The sequence below is a fragment of the Seriola lalandi genome, unplaced genomic scaffold, assembly GCF_002814215.2.
Source record: "Seriola lalandi dorsalis isolate HSWRI2012SDOR001 ecotype SW California unplaced genomic scaffold, Sedor1 jcf7180002054735, whole genome shotgun sequence".
Classification (NCBI taxonomy): domain Eukaryota; kingdom Metazoa; phylum Chordata; class Actinopteri; order Carangiformes; family Carangidae; genus Seriola; species Seriola lalandi.
Window position 1 is genome coordinate 2,494,659 of NW_019525288.1, and position 21,365 is coordinate 2,516,023.

At 36.8% G+C, this 21,365-nt stretch overlaps 1 protein-coding gene across 1 annotated transcript in view; it reads right to left on the reverse strand.

The window, feature by feature from the left end:
- Positions 1–21,365, reverse strand: part of LOC111668360 (protein diaphanous homolog 3-like) — a 154,165-nt gene that overhangs the window by 109,393 nt on the left and 23,407 nt on the right. Inside the window, exons 6-16 of the mRNA XM_087178787.1 lie at positions 15,839–15,913; positions 15,368–15,437; positions 12,382–12,518; positions 11,578–11,683; positions 8,620–8,730; positions 7,993–8,111; positions 7,587–7,703; positions 4,782–4,900; positions 4,631–4,695; positions 3,579–3,683; positions 1,649–1,939 (exon numbers count right to left, since the gene is read on the reverse strand). Of these exons, the coding sequence (XP_087034913.1) occupies positions 1,649–1,939; positions 3,579–3,683; positions 4,631–4,695; positions 4,782–4,900; positions 7,587–7,703; positions 7,993–8,111; positions 8,620–8,730; positions 11,578–11,683; positions 12,382–12,518; positions 15,368–15,437; positions 15,839–15,913 (1,315 nt within the window). The remainder of the gene's footprint in view (positions 1–1,648; positions 1,940–3,578; positions 3,684–4,630; positions 4,696–4,781; positions 4,901–7,586; positions 7,704–7,992; positions 8,112–8,619; positions 8,731–11,577; positions 11,684–12,381; positions 12,519–15,367; positions 15,438–15,838; positions 15,914–21,365) is intronic.

A 21,365-nucleotide genomic window follows, 5' to 3' on the forward strand; every position in this document is an offset into this window, starting at 1 on the left:
TACAGAGGGAAATGTATGTATATATATATATATATATATACATAAAAAAAGCTACCAAAAAAAAAAAAAAAGCTACAAAAGACTAAATCATGGACTTGCTGCAAGATAGTCCTGTCAGTTCCTAAAGTAAATATACAATGTCACAAATGTTAATGTGCCAATCAAAGTTAACACTTGGAATTATATTCTTGTGAACTTGTTGCACAGTAACTACAATAAGACATATTCAGTCAAAATGGTCAACCACAAAATGTAGAAAAAAATTCAAAAGGAAGGCAGAAGAAGAGATATCGAATGATGATTAATTTGCCTTGCTTTACACATTAACACACAGTACAGTATTGGTATTGCCCAAAAAAGAAAGTGTGAATGTGAGACTTTTTAGCCAGTGAAGTATACCACAGACCAACTGAAACAATTGTGAGAAACCAATAAGGTCTGTGTATAGACGCATTTACGATATTAAGAAAAGAAAAACATGTGTGACCAGGGCTGACATCTTGCAAGAGAATAGCTCTTTAAATTTATTTCAAGCCCCATTTAGCAATATTTTCAAAATGAAAACGTCCCTTAATGTGAAAGGGTTGTTAGTACTGCTGATGCCTTGGCGAATTCAACAGCCTACTCTGCAAACTTTAGCACCTAAAATCAAAATGAAAGTTGTCACTGCAAGCCCTAAGCTTAGACAGGGCAACTGGAATTAAGAAACCCATATGTTATTCTCAGGACTTGGTGGAACAAAGTTAGGCTGAAATGCTCAGAAATATTGGAATTAAAGTTCCACTGCAGTCAGGTGAAACATCAACATCATCAAATGAGATGTTCAAGTGGCCCTATATCCGTTAAATATGTAAACTGCTTGCTAACACAGTAGTTATAACAATACCATGTCATGTTTATCAACTACTCTCTAAAACTAGCTGAGCCACTCTTGTTGTAAGTCTGAAATCTTACTACTGAAGAAGTTTCAGAACAGCTTTGTCCTGAACATAACCATATGTGCGGGTCTCATACAGCTGTGCCATAAGACAGGTCCTCCTCATGTCCTACTAAAAGGTTCATGTTCAAGCATATGGTTTAGTTTGCTGAACACCTGTACCAATGTACATCTGTTATTAAATTATTAATCATACCACAAACTGATATCACTTGGTGTGTGAACTAATAATACTCTGCGGAGAACAACATCTGCAGAGGGACCACTGAGGCTGCTCTGACAATAGCATCTGATCATCTGTTATTTTCAATTATTACTGGCTTGGCATGGAGGTAGGAAGTTGTTGTTTAATTCTTGGAAAAACATCTGTAATGTTCAGGCGCTGCCAATGAACATCAAGAACAAAGTTGAGAGCAGAGAAAAAGGCCACTTTAAATGTCTTCCCTAAATATTCTTCTTGTCCCAAACTTTTTGTTAAAGATAACACACCACCTCTCTAACACCTCTCTAGAGACCTGTAATTCTATCGGATATCAGTTAGACGATACACACAATTTGTGAAACTTTTAGAATAAAATTTTTGTTCACTTTGACAGTCAAGTCCATTGTAATTTTTTTGGCACATTAGTTAGCGGGATATTAGATTTATTGTCACCCTCATGTATGAAAATGGAGGTGGTTAAATATTAGAAACACCTTACAGTGCCTTACCTTGGACCAGTTGAGGCGCTTCATGGCGGTCTCAAGCTTGAACTCTTTCTTAGGCCTGAGGCCATAAGGCAGCACATGGTGGGTGGGGGAGCCTAGAGCACCCCCAAACCCTAGAGGTGGTGGTGGAGGGGCACCAAATGGAGGAGGCACTCCAGGTGGAGGAGGCGGGGCAGGGCAGCCAGGTAAGGGAGGTGGTGGAGGTGGAGGAGGGGGAGCCGGCAACCCAGCTGGAGCTGGGGGTGGCGTCTGTCGAACATGGGCAGAGGACAGACTCGCAGGTACAGCTCCAAACTGGAGAGCAGGGAGAAGAAGAAGAAGTATATGTAGGGACAAATGTTCATTTTATGCAAAGTGTGACAGTTGAGGTTTGCTCGTGTTCGTGTTAGTATGCAGGATTGTCTAACACAGCCAAGATCTGATATTCTTGTCACTGCAGTATAAACTCCTTCAAGTTTCTTTAGGCAGTAACATGAGCCCAATTTCTAATTTTAATTGGATTTTTAAATTAAACAACAATTAATATAGTTCAAAAAACCTTTACCCTAAATTGCCTTGTGACAGTGTTTATGAAGCTAAACTGGTTTAAATAGTTTTTTTTTTTTTTAACTTCTTGTTCATCAGGTCAGATACTGTTCTACACTGGCTGTCATTTTATTCTAGTTTCAACAAATATTATAGACTTGGTTAGTGCTTTTTGTTTGGTTCGTCAGCATTTTTTTTGTTGTTGGATTCTAGTGAATATTACTTAATTATAGAATATTCTGTTTGTTTCAGGTATTAGCATTTTTACACTGTGGAGCAATGCTGATGAAACCCTTTCCCCGGATAAATAACATAAACTGTGAATTCATATTACAGGGGAAAAAAAAGAAAAATGATTGAATCTGGGGAGGAAAAAAATGGAAGACGAACTACAGCATCTGCCAAGTGTATGGCACAGTATGCTTTCCTGTCTAATACCACTGGGCTACGGATAACAGAGGCGTGTTCTCTCAACCATCCAGCAGAGGCCAAATGCTCATAAAAAGTCCAGATTCTGTCCAGACCATACCCAATGATTTGTTTTTTCCAAAGCTAAAAATCAAATGTTATAACCGGGCCTACAAAGCTCCGTAAATTGTATCATACAGAGCAAATGGCTTATTGATCCATGTACCAGTTTTAGATTAAAGACGCACACTAAAGGTCAGCCCTGGGCCCTTACTCTGCCACTGCCTCTAGAGGGAAAGAACATCTTTGCTGAATTAACAAGTGTGTGTGCATGTGTGTTGGCGAGAGTTAGACTGACAGACTCGGACAGGCAAAGACAGCAGCACAAAGTGTGTGTATGTACTCGCATTGGTTAAATGTACCACCATCATTTGAACCAAGGTACTATTTGAGTATTCATTCTGTGTTTGCTCTCTCAAATTGAAAAATTATCAGGAAAATAAAAAGGAAGTTCTGTTCCCCTCTCTGAGTGTGTAGTTATCTTGCTGTGCCAGGGCGTGGGAGCAACTCTCTAGAGTATGGGGGGGTTGAAGAGAGGCCCAGTAGTGAGACTGAAGGGGGTTGTCAGAATAAATTGCTTTTAGAACAATTTCCTCTTATGGGATAGAGATCAGAGAATTAGAAATGGCCAACATGGAGGACTGGTGAGTGTTCTCATTAGACTTAGTGTCAGCTAGCCAGTAGAGCAGCCTCCATGTCAAACCAAACTGCAAGCTCCAGTGGATAAAACCCCCACTCCCAACCCCAGCCACATCCTACACCCCAAAATAACATCTCATCATGGGAAGTAAGAAAAGAAAGTTGAATTGCACTTTTATAGTAGATTTAAAGGGATTTGTTGAGTAATCAAACTTAGTATTTTATCACATCTATTATCCCCTAAAGAATTAATACAATTTACAAGCAATTAATTGAAAACAAAGACATACAAGTCACGTACCTGGGACCTGAAGGCCTGCAGCTCTGCTTGGAGTTCAGCTATTTTTTCTTCACACTTAACCTGCTGAACTTGTGCATCCTGTCTGCTTACAAACTCCTCATCAAACTGTAAAGGGAAACACACAAACACTGACACTGTTCCTAGAAATTAAAATAAACATTCTTTAATTGAATTATTTAAGTCTAATGGTATAATTATTTTAAATGATTTCATTCATTGTACCTTAATTATCTTCATTTACTGATTGAATTTCAACCTTTTGTCAAACACTCGTCCATTAATACAAACCTTGTACACATGCCAATCAGTGAGCCCATGCTTGTAATCAGGATCTACAAACTGCTGTTGCTGCCCCCACTTCAATTAATCACAGTAGCCGATCCATTTGACCTCGACATTTCGACAAGCATGTGTGTGTTTGTGTGTGTTACAATGACAAAGATGAAAAATTGCACTAAAGCTTATTGTAATACAATACGTTTGCAAACTCCTATTTCATTTTTGGAATGTGCTATGAACATTGAAATAATAGACTCAAGCTTTGGCACATATGTATCATTTATCTACAAAGATACCAGAAAAACAAGTTTTACTATATCACTGTTCTCATACTGAAAAATCCCAGGCATATGTGCAATTGTTATTGACAATAAAAATGCTTTACCCACAATGTCTTACAAAAACATTCATTCAATATGTTTCATTTTCTTGGGATTTGAGCATTTTAATTGAATTTCTCTGATTATTATTTTATAGCCAGATGTAATATTTTGTAATGCTCACTTTTAAAATACTTATTTTTCTGTTTCTGGAAAAGAATCAGAGAAGATTTTCTATATTATTGCTATATCACTTCAATAATTTAAGCCCCCAACAACTGTCAGTGTAATGTTTGCTCTATAATGTTAATGTTTTATTATCTAAACAGATGTTATTTTATAGAACAAATTAGATTGCATGCCAACATGCTTTAATGGGTTTTGTTTTTGCCAGGTGGATGTGTAGTGGGATGAAAATCTAAGTTGTTTGCTTTTTCTTTGGTCAATACTTGCCTTCTGTGCCAGTTCTGAAGCTCTTTGTTCATACTCATCAATTCGAGCTTTATCCACACACACCTCTGAAAACAAAAGGAAGAATGAAAATCATTTATGGTTCATTGAAATATCTGTAATCTCAATAAACTGACAGAAGTACGTGACTTGCCCAAGAGGTGGCTGAAGTCCACATCTAGGCGCTTGCGGTAACTGAAGTCTGGATCAGTGCCACTACGATGCAGCACAATCTGAGAGACACAGTCCTCAATGATCTTAAAGTATTGGGGCCTGAGCGGGATAAGAACATTCAAGGGAGACAGTGAGAGCAAGAAAGAGTTGCAAAAACATAGATCATTTTGTTTGATTCTATTTCATGTTTTCAATCTGTTGTGTGTGAGCATTTGTACAAGAGCAGTTATCTGGACCGAGTGAGGTGTAAGAGCAACTAAACTGTCTACAGGAAAAGCAGGGCCAGGAAGAAGATAGAAAGGAAATGTGGCATATCTCAACGACTTCTACAGCTATGCCTGTGCAACCAATCAAAATCATTGTATAACAGATATCAGAGCCTTCAGGTCGGGGATGCTGATCATCATGATGTATTAGTGAGACAAATCAAAGCCTGAAGTTCACACAACAGATGAACGTGACACAGCATATCAATACATTTTACATGCACATGATTGATTGTTCAGGTATTGATAAGGACACACTTTTTCAGGATGTAAACTTTTGCTGATGATAAATAAAAAAGGCAACTGTAACTATAATATGACCCACATGAGGTGCAGGCTAATGTTGCACAGGTTAAGGGTTTTACTTTCTTCACCGCTAATAAAACACCCATTTAACCACCACTTGCACCTTAATATAAGCATTGTTGTGTTGATACTGAACAATGGGGAATACACAGCAACCTATTAGCAGTTGCTGAGTAATTGCAGGTAAATTGTTTGAAGTGACTGCGCTGAATGCACTGATCACACAATAACCAAGGACATGCCACAATAAGGAAAAGGAGTTATAATGATACAACAGCAGACAAAATGCGAGGCTGGGAGCCGGGTTGCTATTGCAAGTTAAAGGGAAAGTGTCTGTTTGATCTGCTCATTATCTTACAACAGAGTTCAACAGACACCAAATCATTACCTAATACTTTGAGACTTATAAACAGTGATTAATCAGGGGCACTACCTTCCTTCTTCGTAAAACAATACTGAGACTGGATCTCATATTATGAATGCTATATCTATAATTTTGAAGATGAGCAGCATGATGTCTAAATGAAGAAAAAAAATATTAACATATTGAATGGAATAAGACATGTTCTGAGGCACTAGCCTGACAAGCTGCTGCTGATTCTGTCATTGACTTTGGGACCCTTGTGTAAAAGTGGACTATATATTCTTGACATCAAGGATAACCAAGAATTAAATAACTAAAGATCACTACTCCAGTCAGGTACATGAAGGGGATCACATTCAGATATGATGCCTCATGTGCCAATATATCAATAGTAGAGAACTGCCTGAGGGAAATTCAGGCAGTTCCACAAATGTATTCTAAAAAATACAAAGAGTCAACTGAAAACAGTCTAAAGCGTTCCACCATATGATACGATCATCACATACAGGAATTATAATGATCAAATTACATAAGATTATATAATGTGGACAGGAGTGTATTCTAGTGATTTGCCCTTAGGATGACAGTCCTCACACACTTATGAAGAAAAAGTTGAAACTAAGACTAAAACTGAAAAACAAAGGTTATTACCACCCTCAGCCCCAAATGCAAAATACACTGAATGCATACACAAGTCTTTCAATGTATCCATCTCTCTGCACTCGAGAACTAAAAGCTACTGGCAACTTCAGTCCAAAAGACCAAAATAAATCTTACTGGCATGGTGGTTGTAACAATCTTTCCAATTATTAATCACGTGATTATGTTTATATTTGCTTAAGCCATGTGAGAATGACCAAAACCAAAAGACCTCCAAATTACAGTAATTAAGAAAAGAAAAACAGCAGAGAGCAGGTTATCCTCACGTTTGACAACTTAGAACCAAAAATGTCTGGTATTTTTCCTGATAAATGACCTAAACCATTATTCAATTAACAGATTTGTTGGCTATTATTTTCTGTTAACTGATCACTGACCCCCTTAGTTATTTAGTTACGCCTGTCAAGCTCTCCTTTCTTTGCTAAATGCGTATGCTAAAAGACTGAGGCTAAAGATGCATTTCCCAGCCAACATTTATCGCAGCGTAGACTAACTAACAGTTAGTCCTTTTATTATAAATATGATAGAGATGTCACTCTAACATAACCCTGTTTAGCTAAAGGCAAAAAAGACACCACTTTCACTTTAAAAATAGATGGCACCACTGCTGGTAGTCGTAATAACGGTAATGTCAACATTCCATATTCCGTTCAGATGCAGAAAATTAATCACACAGTGCCACAGCACAGAGAGAGACACATCAGGTGTTGTTTTTGGGTGGAAGAGAAAAAATTCCGGTGATGCATTAATATTCTTCAGATTAGAGCTCCATCTTTTGATCAAGCCAAGGTTTAACTCACACCCAGCTGTGAGTGAACCAACATAAAATAAGCCTTTGAAAAGTACCATTAATGGGAGATGAGAAATATTCTGGAGCAATGGTTGTTGTAGATGGCTTGAAGATGAAAGAGACAGCATTCTCTTTGTTAGCCAATGTCATTGAGATGGTTTAAGGCAGAAAGAGTAAGACCTCCACAAAACATAAGCTCTTCACCAGTGTACATCATAACCAGTGCTCAAAAGGTGCTAAGACCTTTGTTCGTGTGTGCACTAGCCTTGGATGTTATCCTTAAATGCTATGTCGGCCATCATTATTATCAAACAGACCAAGTCACAGACATACATGCAGAATAAATGAGGGACGGACATGCTACTTACTTAAGTAAACTGTGGGGTGTGCTGTTTTTACCTGACCAAGTAGTCATTGCGTATGAGCATCAGGTGCTGCAGTATAGAGAGGAAATAGGGCTCTGCACTGCTGTCCTTCACCATGCTGTGCACAATACTGAATACATCCCCCGCATCAGTGCAAATAGTCAAGGACTTGTACGTAAATGGAAACATACAGAGGTGTGACAAACTAAAGGAAAAACCTGAATGGAAATGAGTGCAGAAACATTATGAACGTAGTTACAATGGCATTTTCACATAAAAAAAGTAGAAGCTATTGAAATGAAAAAGAAATTAAAGAATCATGTATTTTATTTTAATTTCATACTTTTGTTATCTATTATCTCACCAGGATGCATATTAGCCACATTTACAAGGAGTTACATACACATACATGCTTCTGTTTGTTATAATGACAAGGATATTCCAACTCGCTCTTGATGTCTTCCAGCCTATGGGAGAACTCTATCATGTCCTCTTCTTTGTGCTCCACAAATACCTTTAACTGAATGTCAAGTGCCTCATTCCTGATGGCTGTCAGTTGCTACAGATGAAGTGAAATAGAAAAAGAACAAAGTAAAACACTGAGAGAAAATGAGACAAAAAAAAAAGCAAATTAAATCAGAGAGAAAGCACTGCTCTGATATCAGCAACAAAAGGGAAGCATCAAGCTCAAGTAAAGACAGGGAGCTAATTCTAAATGGTATTACTCATTGTGGTATACAGGTGTGGGGACCAGCTCCTCATTTGAATGTATTTGTTTTCCTGGCAGCTACAGAAACATTGTTTACAACAGATAAACATGTTAGGTAGATGGTATAAAAGCCAGTAGGAAGATGATTAGCCCAGGCACTAGAAACTTTATTGGTTTCTGGGTGCTGGCACAGAGAGAGAACGTGCAAACTCTCGTCTGTCTTTCATAAATAATTTGCTGGAGCAAATCTACAATATTTCACTGAAGTGGACAACTCATTTAAATATTAATACAAGGTGAGTGTGAGTTTATATTGTGTGTCTATGTGTGGGCGAGTGTGTGGTTTTGTTGTGCTTACCGGCAATATCTCTTTCAGGCCACAGCGCATAAATTCATTTCTGATGTGCAGCCTGAAGTCCAGCTCATCAGGAGATGTTACCAGAGCATTGATGAGCTGCATGCATGCCACCTGCAACATGAAGGGTGAACATAACAAAAGGGAGAGAAAGAAGGAAAGGGAGAGGAGTGAGAGTTGAGAGAGAGAACGGAGAAAGAAACGATGGACTTCTTCTTCCAGAAGTTGATGAAAAGCATGCCGGCATGCATTCTAAATAGGTTATGTCCCTTGGAAGCAGAGGACCATAACTAATGCATGTCTATTTTCTCCAGTCACCAACTGGGGGGGCTGATTTTAATATTAATGCAACAACTGCAGACCCATACACACAAAACTAACTAACAGTCAATTTAAGGGCAAACTCGTTCTTTTGGAAGCTGTTTTTCACTCCCGTCTGAGTTTGGTTTACTGCACAGGGACCGTTGAATCCTGTGACTCTTCAACTGCCCGGGCAAACACAGACAGAAAAATCAATTATTGATCAGAGAAGCAATCCACTAGTGCGTGAAAAGAGGGTATGGCAATGCTAGAGCTTAGGAAGGATATTCAGATTTTTTAAGGTGCATTGTCAGTTTGATAGCACACTCTTACTTTTGTCGTGGCACTCAAGCTTAGTAATTACCTGTCTTGACAGTAGCATTTTAATATTGTAATACAGGTAGGTAACATTACAAAGTGTCTTGACATCTGACTGGGGTGCAGGGGCAGTCAAGAAACCAATACCATTGTTATGTTAAAAGTTCTTAACAATTATTTAAATGATTTCCTACCCTCACACATATCCTTTGGTTTTAGTATATACAAATTCATTCTTTAAAATGAAACCAGTGTATACTGCATATTATTTAAATCAATATACAGACTGTTGGAAATACTTTAAATAAGAAAAGACAAATGGATCAGCAAGAAAGATCACTACAATTCTTTCCATAACTCCCTCATGAATAAAATATCACAATATAGATGCAATGTTAGTATTTGAAGTTTTTAAATTGCTTCCAACTTACCAAAAATTTTATGTGTTTATACTGTATATGTATATTTGACATTAGCCTCTGCTTTGTATTCTGAATAATGCCAATAATTCCTAAGTCAATTACAAATACGCTAAGAATCTTTGATTCTGGTGGTGCCAAATCTGTCTATTCACACTTTCCGTAAGCTAAAGGCTGCCAGGGGACACTGTGTATAAATGTAGTCAAGTAGGACAGAAAGCCTTTGGCCACACATTGCTGTGGTTAGGATAACAATATCTGTGCTTTAATAATGCATGGGGTTAAAAGGGATCTGTTCTGTGTATTAGGAAGTAGGAAGGATAACAAAGCATCAATAAAACACTACTAAGGCCATATAATCCTTCCAGTACACAGCACTCGGTTTGTATATCCACAGATGAGTTTTGTATATTAGACGCATCTATATGAAGCAAATTCCATGTAAAACTCTCCGCTTCCCTCACTATTTTCTCCTGCTATTGCTTCCTTATCGCTCCCCGGTAGTTTTTCACAAAGGTAGTTACAGCAAACTGAATGCAAATGATATTGATAATACTACTTGGGGTAAAAAAGATATCTTCTCTTAATTAAGTTCAGCATCGGTCATTGCATGGGAATATGAAGCAACCTAAGACGCAAATTGTTGTACATACTACAGTTTTATTCTCACCATGCATGTGTGTGTGTGTACTTGTCCTTATATCGCAGTGGGGACTTTAACCTGAATGCACATTAACCCATGGGAAAAATTGAAGTGCTATTTGAGGGTTTTACAGTTCAGGTTACAATTAGATTAAGGTAAGGGTAAAGGGAATGCATTATGTCAATGAGTGTCTCCACATGGATAGTGGAACAAGACTGTGTCTGTGTTAGGTACTGGGTGAATGAATACTCTACTCTTATCCCTCAGCAACCAATTAAAAATGCAAACAACATGCCTTAATCATGAATTACAATATTGTGACACAAACCAAAGCTGTCTCTGTTTAAAACAGCCTATATGCATCTCAGGTGTATGTATCAGCAGGGAGATGATACATCTAGAAGATCATGTCCACAGAGAGAGGGGTAATGTGTAAAGGAAGTGCATAAGATGATGAAATGGGCAATGTGGCAGGTAAAAATTTGTATGCATGGACAGCTTCTCTGTATATAGGTAAGAGAAATATATGTTTTATCATTTTGTTTTGTTTTTTTTAATATAAACTGTATGTTTGTTTGTTTTAGTGGGGTCCCTTATTATAGCTTTTTTATTCTAGTAGGGGTTATTGTGTTTTTATTGTACAATGAAATAATTCCTGGTTCTACAGTAGTTATTAGTAGCTTATTATTACACTTTCCTGTAACTTAAATGCTAACAGTATTATCAGAAAAAGGTCATTACATATGGCAACAACAAATCATGGAAGATCTTCATCTTAACTGAGCAACTAACACCACTACACAATGATTATGTTCATTACAGCAATTGGTAAAATCTGATTAACAGGCTCCAGACTGCCTCATTACATCACAGTTGCTTGTTTGATCACCAAAATGCATCTAAAGTAGAATACTTAACCAGCATGAATATATAAATAATTTTGCTCCAACAACAGTTGATGAACACTATGCATGGATTAAAAATACAAAAAAGAGAAGCAATATTTATTCCTTTACATGCAAGCTTCAAAATTCCATGTTGCCATTGTGACTGGATCTGTGATACACAACACTTACCCAGATTTCACTGATAACAAGAGTATAACAAAAAAGACTAGACAAGACAAAAAAGGACTTATTAGAGAAAAGAATGTCTAAGTGACTAAGAGACCCCGGAGTGTGATACATTGAAACAGTCAACTTCCCACTGTCATTCAATATTTCATTTCAGAGAAAATCTGAGTGAAACAACAAGGTGTCAGGGGCTGCACTTTGCACTTACTTGTAATTGAACTGAGCGATCACGTAGTCCTTGCACAATGGAACTGAACCTCTCAATGGCTCGCCATTCGCCTGCTGTGGTGATGGCTTCAAGGACCTTCTCCAAACTAAATGAGAACATGAAATGCATGAGTGAACAATTGGAAAAAAAAGAAAAAATACATTAATTTAAAGGGATTTTGACCATAAGCTCTCTCTACAGTATTATACGGTATCCAAGGTTCCTTTTCTTGTCAATTTGACCCATCACAGGTTCATTCATCATCTCATTTCAATAATGAGATCAATATTATTTTGATATTTCAAATACAGAGTCCTCCACTGAAAATATTGTTCCACTGAAATAATTCCCCATAATAAATGGAACCTCTGTTGTTTTCTTACATTGGAGAAATATGGAGAGCTTTGGCCTTGAAAAAAAATGCATACCATGTTACCAAATGTAATTAGAATATCTAATTCACGGTTGGAGTCACTTAGAATCAATTTTCCTGTATTTTTAAAAAACCAAGACAAGACATATTATACTCAGTGCAACTTGTGATACTGACACTCAAAGGAATGTATTACAAGCCTATCTTTCCATTACTCCACACTATGAAATTGTCGCATTTCAGCCTTTTGAGAAGTGTTTTAACATGCGTTACAATGCACCACTGTAAGCTCACTGCTTTCAACTGATAATAAATAAGAAATAGTATTTATCAGCTGGACCATAATTTTAAGTAGAACTTAAACAACAGTACAATTTCATTTTTGGGAAATCAAAAAATTAGTTGACAGAAGGAATGGAGTCAGATCATACGTGTTCTCTTCGCCCACAATGCAGATGGCTGACAGCAGCTTTACCACATCAGTCATCATGGCAGACTGGGTGGGATCAATGGCTCTTGCCAGTAAAGCAAGACTTTTCTCTTCCCCCAGGATTCGATCCAAGCCATACTGCAATAAACAAACACAAAACATGATTATCTAGATACGCTGTAATTCTGCTCATTTGCAACAAGAATATAATGTCATGTGACACATTAAAACCAAGTCTTATTGCTTTAAGAACACAAGATGAATTAAAGCTCAATACATTTACCTACACTTCAAATCAAGTCTGAATGATCGTATGTCAGACTTGAGGTTTACAGTGATTTTACTCTCATCTGTAATGCAATATATGCAATCCCATTCAGAGTTCTGGCTCTGCACAACCTATTGTACAAATGAACTTGAACACCAGAAAAAAATTGCAAGATCATTATTAAATAGATTTAGAATTATTGTACTGTATGAGTTTTGCAATGTGCTGTACACAAAAGCCAATAAAGAGAGAAAAAAACTATCTTACAAGAATGCCATAATTATAAACAACAATATCAATTTATCAATATGCTGTACGGACAATTACATTGTAGCCGTAATTGTCAGTACAGTACTAGCATGTGTACAATGACAAACAGTGTCAGCAACATTCACAAATGTAATTATTGTTTTAATTTGTGCAGAGAAAATCAATTCAGTAATGTCTGATTTTGTCAAAAAATAAAATGTTCAAATACAAATACATTAAAAATAAAGCACTGAAAAGAGTGTTTGTTTTACCAAAGAAAACATCAATAAGTGATTTTTTTTCTCACTTTTGCCTGTTTGATTTGAAAAAAGTTCTTTTGTAGACTTGGTAGTAACACCCAGCATTAAAGAACACTTGAATCTTAGAGGCAGTCAGCTAACCAAGTAATATGGTGTTCAGATTTGTGATAGTGTTTGTCTAGTGTATGTCTCATGTACACGCTATTTCTTCTTTAACAACTTCTTGTCTCTATACTTATGAAAACCTAGGAGATCTTCTAACTTCTTAATAGCCTTGTTTACATATACAGTATAGTATATACAGAGTAGGTAAACAGGGTAAATACTGACCAAAGTTTAGGTCAGTGAGTACTAAGACATGGAAACTAAACAGCTCAGAGCTACATACTATACGCATTTATATTAACTATACACCTTAGCAATGAATTACATTATTGTGCCATTGGTGACAGACAATAGAAAATATGCAAGTATGTGACTTGATGGGAAGGCAGAAGAAGAAAAGGCTGCACTGACAGCTGGCAGAGAACACCTGTCTTCTTGGCATTGTGGGTACATCCCTTCCCAAGATGCCTCTCTAGCCAGGGAAAGGTCTGGGCTAACAGAGAAGCCTACGGGTAAATGCTGGTGTCTGGCGCCTGTTGAGACACAGGATTACATGAGACCTTACACCACACTATGTGCCAGAGCGGCTGTATATCTGTCTCCACTGGGTTTTAGCTCCATGTGGCGAGATATTTTTTTTTTCCTTCGTAGCTACTTTGGACTAACAGCACAAAGGCAGGAAAATCTGAGGCATTGTGAAATAAAGCTACTTCAACACAGCACAGTTTTATGCCCAAGTGCTTCAGCCTGGGCGACAATTCAATATTATTGTCTATAGACTTTAGATGGGATAATTTTATCAAAATATGATCATATTTTTATATAGTTTTACTCAATAATTTTGTTTAAATTAAAGAAACTGTACAAATACATGAATGAAAGAATAACAAAATGAGTTATGAAAGCATTCGGAAAATCAAAACTAACAGTGATTAACATTCTTTCAGGTACATTAAAAGGGAAAGGCCAGCTGACAGCTTGTCTGAAGAAAAATCATTTACCAGACATAATGGTCTTAAATTGGGTCAGTGACAGATGCATAACATCAGTTTCATTAAATTTTAGATTTATTGCCCGACTCAACAGTTTATGTCTTCATATCTTTTCAAAATGCCATTTTGTTTCTTTTGCTTCTATAATTGATTTGTTATCTGCAACACTTAATTTGTGTTAAACAGCTGTCCGTGTCCCTTTATGTCTATCACCCAAACTGTGCTTTGGCTTGTTTGGACCAGATACTTTGAAGGACTAAAGAGTCCCTGGAACTAAGTTCAGGAACTAAATCTGTACCTAAACTTCCATTATGTACAATACTGTTGCATTTCCACTGCATCCGAATAACCAAAAAGATGAGGCTAATAGACCAATAGCAGATTTTAAAAAATAACAGCTTTGCTTGAGATAAAGATAAACAAAAAACACAGAGACACACTGTTTGTGATTCATGGTTATTAATTTCTCCCCTAGTGCATCACAACATTGATATAATTAGCAAATAAAGTTTTGCTTCTCTTGTGCTAACCTTAGCAGTGGCATCTCTTCCCCTCACTTATACTCTGTCTTATTCACACACTCTCTCTTACAGTTCCATATATCAGAAAGGACTAACTCCAGAGTGAGGGCATTTTGCAGGCCAAGAATCTTAGATCTGTGCAAATGTGTCACACAGTGTCATTCAGATTGCATTTGCACTTCAGCAAAGCTCCCCTCAATTCACTCCATATTGTTGTGATGCTACTCTTCTCCTCAATTGGTCATGAGTTTTTGTGATTGAAAGAGGCCTAATTTGATACAGATCAGAATCAAAATACAGGAAGTTGTTTAAGATAGATTTTTTTTTCCCCAAAGGGTAAAAGGACAAACTGACATATTCATCCTGGGATGCATTTCCATAACATTAAAGTAGGATTAAAAAATCTAACTTTGAAGACTCCTAGTAGTAGTAAACCCACCTTCAGTCATTCAACAAAGGTTAATCAAAAAGGAAGCGCTCCTGATTAAAGTTTATGTGGGCTGTTATGCCCGCAGATGCATGTGCAAAGAAAATAATCAGTACAATTAATCAATCAGTTGGGTTTACTCACAAAGACATGCATTGTCATTACCTTATTGTTCATGAAGGCTTTGAGACACTGGACAACTTTATGTTGGTTCCTTTTGTCAATCTTCTCTTGTCTAAGGACACAAGACAGTAATGAGGAGCAGTTAGTCTCTAATGTACAGCATTAAGACTACAAATTGTATACATACTGTTTGGAAACAAGCCTACATTTTTATATACTGATTAAGGACTCTGATAGAAAGTGTGTAAAAGCCACTCAGAGAAAAAAATGAAAGACTGTGCTGATGATAGAAAACTCAAGGTCTTCTATTAACTGTACCACTTTTTGTTATTAGCAAATGTGTAAAATTGTTGAATTACTTTGATAAAATGACTCAACAAGGAAAACTTACAACCATATGTGTTTGTTTGTTTAGTCATTCTTAGTTAATATTGATCCTGTGAATAATAAGTAATTACAGTGAGATAGTAAGAGTCTGAACAAGAATACACACAAATGAATGCATAAACTTACTGCTTCTTGAATAGTAACCTCTCCAAAATGTCCAGCAGCAGTCCAAGACCCTCATGCCCGAAACTCTGCACCCAACTGAAATAACAAACATTAAATCAATATCACAATAGTGTAAGACTGACAACTGACAACAACACTTTCATACTCATCAACCACTGTGGCAACCTTTAAGGCAGAAAAACACATGTAGAATTCAACACTTTGTGCTGAGGAGGAAGAGAGCAGTAGTAAACACAGCATGTCTCATGAGGAAGACTGCACTAAACTAGTGTAGAAAGAGGGAAAAATCAAACAGAGAGCATATTCAGACGGAGTTAACAGATGCAGGTTTTATATATACACTGCAAATATTTCTTTACATACATACATACATACATACATACTTGTTTTTGCATATCCACAAGAGGGATGTCTTTTTAGAATGTTCTCAACAACCTTTGATATCTGTCTGATTGATATTTGTTTTTGTTTAGTTTTTTTTTTGTTTTTTGTTTTTTTTTTAAATTATTGAGCCTCATTATATTATCATGGTCACCTCCTCACACTGACAGACAACTCTGCCTCAATTTAAATGGCAACTGTGCACTCTAAATGAACTCTGAGCCTCATCTGAGCTTTTATGCATGAACTAATATTAAAACAACAAATTTGCCCAAGAAACATTAAGTAGCCAAGTGTCCAATTACTTTTGAACCCTTGCAGTTTAGTCACCTGCCCAGTTAAAGTTGACACTTGCAGCTTTATATCAAATTCAATGTGTATAAATAGTATAAATAAGTACAAAAGTTATAAATATAACATATATAAATATATCTCATACACAAACAGATGGCAAATAAAAGGAAAAACCTATATAAAGTGTCTTAGTAATGTGTTGGGCCACCATGTGCACCACTAGTGCCAACAGCTTCAGTGCTCCTTGGAATTGATTCTACAAGTCTCTGGAACTGTACTGGAGGGATGAACCCCATTCTTCCAAAAGATATTCCCTCATTTGGCATTTTGATGAGGGGGGAGAGAGCACTGTCTAACAAAGTCTCACATAGATGTTAAATTGGGTTGAGATGTGGTGACTGTAAAGGCCATAGCATACTGTATGATTCACACAGTGTTCATACTCATCAAACCAGAAAACCTCGGTGACCTCTCATGACCTAAGGATGGGGACACTGTCAACCTGTCCTTCTACTCATTTTTAAGGTTTTTGTTTTAATTTGTTACCGGTCTATAAATACAGACAGTTGACAAGACTACACAAGACTGACTCTAAAAAATATGTAATTAGACCAAACTGCCCAAAAGAATTAAATTTAAATGTAAATCAAAACCATCTACTTACCAAATAAGTCTCTGAATTTTGTATAGCAAGACCAGACAGAGAAATATTTTCAAAAATATAGGTATATTATTGGCATATAATTCTCAATGCAAATATAAAATAAAGCTACTAGGAACAAAATACATGTTAAAGGCCTTGATAGAGTGGTATTGATCTCCTGAGAGAAGAAAGAAAAATGGCAAAAAAAAAATCAAGTAAGGGGTTTTTGTCCAGGGGACAGAATTACTTTCTTATGGAAGTTATACTTGTGTAAAGCAAGTGACATTTGTGAGTTGCAGCTCCCTTCAAAGGAGGTTAAGGAAGTTCACGCTGCTCCATCATGGCTACAGACGGATCGAATTTTTCTGCCACTCTTTATGTGAAAGTTGATTTTGGATTTTGATTTAGTTTCGCCTAAGAAGGGCACATTTCTTTCCATCCAGTGAAGGAGCCATCCTTTGAAAAAGGCAATGCCGTGTGTGTCTACAAAAAAAATTAAACAAATAAAGTAATTATAGCCTACATTAGCGATGGTCAAAATATCAGATATTAAAAAATTATTTCATCATGTCATAGCAAAACAGCAGAAGCATTATGTGCACTTAACAATATTATTGAAGCCGTGGACAACTGACAACATGGTGCACTATTAATAGACCTATCTAGAGCATTTGATTTTTTATTTATTTATTCTACGGGAAAAACTATGCTCACTTGGTATTGATGAACAGTCAAGTCCCCTTAGCGTTAACGTGGGTGTTCAACAAGGGTGCATTCTTTTATTCACCATATACTGTACATATTATATCTGCCATTCAAAACTGTAATGTACATTTCTATGCAGATGACACCATTTTATATGCTACTGCCTCTTCTCTTAATCTGGCTATTGCAAATCGACAGTGTGCTTGATACATTTCAGATCTCTCTCATCAAACTATAAGCTTGTTTTAAATGTTCTCTAGGTCACCTAACAATATCCAGCCTACTCCAAAAAAACCTTCATGGGTATGAAACTGAAAGTAGTTCACTAGTTACTTCTCCTCTGATTATATCTAAATACGCAATGTCAGGTCCCAAGACATTTCAACCTTAACATTACTTGGATCAAATACCATGCTGCATACAAATGGTATTAGCTCCAAAAACATATGAAGTTACATTCCCTTATTTCATTAGAACAATTTAAAAGGTGGCAAACTGCTTATAATGAACACGGTTTCAGGCATCAACAGTTTATATGGATCAAAAAGTTTGGGACAGAACAGGTGCTGCAAAAGATTTGCTTATAGTAATCAAGTAGTCGACTCACAGTGTTCATTTAGGGTCTTTTTCATACTTTTAACTTACTTTGAATTTTTTTTAACTGTTAGCCTATTAGTGCAAGCTGATATGCTTAGTTTTTGGACTGCCATTGTACCACCAGTAGCGACCATCCCTGCCTGCTCTCCCAAAATAAGTGTTTGTGTGTTTGTGTGTTTGTGTGTTTGTTTGTGTGTGTGTGTGTGTGTGTGTGTGTGTGTGTGTGTGTGTGTGTGTGTGTGTGTGTGTGTGTGTGTGTGTACACTCTCACACTATGTGATAGCTTCGCCACTGTGGCTCAGTCAGTTATTTGCCCTCTCATTCCTACTCTGTTCGCTTTTTGGGACTTTTACAGTGCGTAATTATCGCCCTTGCTCTCTCTGAGCAGCAGGTATGTTACGTGAGTGGAGTGTAATGTTTTCACCCTGACCATTCAAATTAGGCTTGGAGCAGGAGAAGGACATGGTGCAGTTTTTTATTTCATCTTTAACCAGTAAATAGCAAACCTGTCTGTTTCATTACTTTATGTTTATGTAATAAAGACACAAATGTCAATTAGACAGTAATCTGCGTGTGAAATAAAGACAAAGGGAAAAACTTGATTATAGAAAACATTGACCAATAGTAATCAATTTTACCAGACGTGAACAGTTTCCACTATACTGCATTGCATTCACAAAGCCTTGAAAGTATGTATTTACAATCACATTTTCATATACTTTTCTTGAATGAGAAAATGTGTAATATATGTAATTATCTGTGTCTGCCTATGATCAAATTGTGTATTTTATTTTTTGTACACAGGTCTCTCTTGAAAAAGAAATCTTGATCTCAATGAGACTATTTAAATAAAGGATTTAAATGAAAAGGACCACAAAAATTAGCTCACTTAAGCTATTTAGGCAGCTTTTAAAACTAATGTTCAGCTTCCAGAAGACAACATAGTGAACTTATAACTTTTCCAAGAGAAGGCATACATTGGGATATACACTATATTGTTCACTAAAATTAAAAACAAAGTTTCTTAATATTTCTCAGGCTTTCTGAGATTATTTCTCAAATTAAGTACGTTAATTGTTAGGAGACCTCTGGCTTGGGCCACTAAGCTCTCTGGATCCAAATATGGTGTTTAGAGCTGTTAAAACAATGCAGAAAGTAAGGTATTCATTTACATAAAACAAAAATTTATTTTAGTCTTCCCACTCCCCCAATATGATTACTAAATATGTACTTAAAGCTCATAAAGGAACGAGGGAGTGTGTGATACAGTGCACATAATAACTGAAGCAATAGGCTTTTTGCCTCATGAAACCAAGTGCAATTTTGAGACTTCTTGGATACAATCGAACAGAATGGCAATCAAGATAAAAAACAGTGCTACCTTTCCTGTAACTGACAAATCATGTGCTGAAGATCCAAGGTTTTCACCCAATAGTGACCGTAGGGAATGGGACGAAGAGCAGCAACAACTTTAACGGATAGATAGGATAGTTCTGACCTGATTCAAATAAGGAGCATAAATAGATACAAATCATATATTGTGAGTTAAGGTGAAAATCTTTATGTATGCAGAAAATAGAGAGGGTAAGTGAGATTGTGACGACTGCACGTCCCTCCTTATTGAAACTGAATAACATCTCTGAACATTAGCATTCACTATTAGTAAAGTTTTAATCAACAAGCTGCACGCCATCAAATCTACAGAAACTCTCTAGGTGACAACATAAAATGAGAAGCTGTTATCGGATTTTAATTTCTTGAAAAGGAGTATGCAGTATGTACCGGTAGTAGTAGCTAGATGTGTGTCCATGAGTTTATTTGTCTTTTGTGCAATTGAGGTAACTGGTAAACAAAATATGTGTAAAGGTGGATGTTTTAAAGAAGTGTAAGAAATTATCAACATCAAATCTGAATTAAAGTTGCTCATGACTGAAGAGAAACCAACGGGCTTCAGCAGTGCGACAGCACTGTGACTGGCACTGCAGGAGGTAACTTAAGTCTAACTTTGAAGCTTTAAATTGTGTAACGACATAATGATATCTATGCAGTTTGAAAACACTGTCACAAAGTGTTTGAGTATCAAATGTATTAAGTGTACGGTAGAAAGCATTACACACACAGCCATTTTATGTACACTAGAGTTGGGCAATCATAAATCATTTGACAACAACTCCGTAACTATGGTACTTCAAATTTCAGTTTGCTGCCTATGCTTTATGTTTTCTGAGAATTACTGCAAAAGTCTAGACCATCTTTTGCATATATATTTTATACAACCAACCTCATTCTGAGAATCAGAGATCATGGTTTTATGTGCAAACTATTTTCTATGAGCTAGAAGCTACTGTAGCTCATGTCAAAATATTTAGGGGGAAAACAGTTGCTGCTTTTGATGTATTGGAGCATAGATGTTTTGAAAAAATAATGTGGAAAAACTCAGATATTAGGCACCCTGCTGACTAAATAAGCTAAGATGTAGAATGTACCACACATGGCATGTAACCATTTTGTATTAGGTTTTAACGTAGTCAATAGTAATGTGTTGTACAACCAAAAACAACACTGATATTGAAATGCCTCTGATATAATGATTCAAGCATATACAATGGGAGTGGATGATTACTTTATTAACACAGGCACATTCTTAACTGTCTTCCATTCACGAAAAGAGGACGAGAGTGATGGCCTCCACATTACCATGAATGACCAAGTATGTGCGACAGGGCCAAGAAAATGAGGGAGGCTGACAAAAACTGTCACAGCCATGCTGATGAAGACAGGCAAGGCTGCTGCCAAGGTATCTAAGGAATGAGGCTCTCATGTTTGAGAAAAAATTCAATTTAGCCTACACTTCTCACTGGGCCATGGCCCAGACCATTCTGCTTATAGAGTATGCAGGGCGGGGAT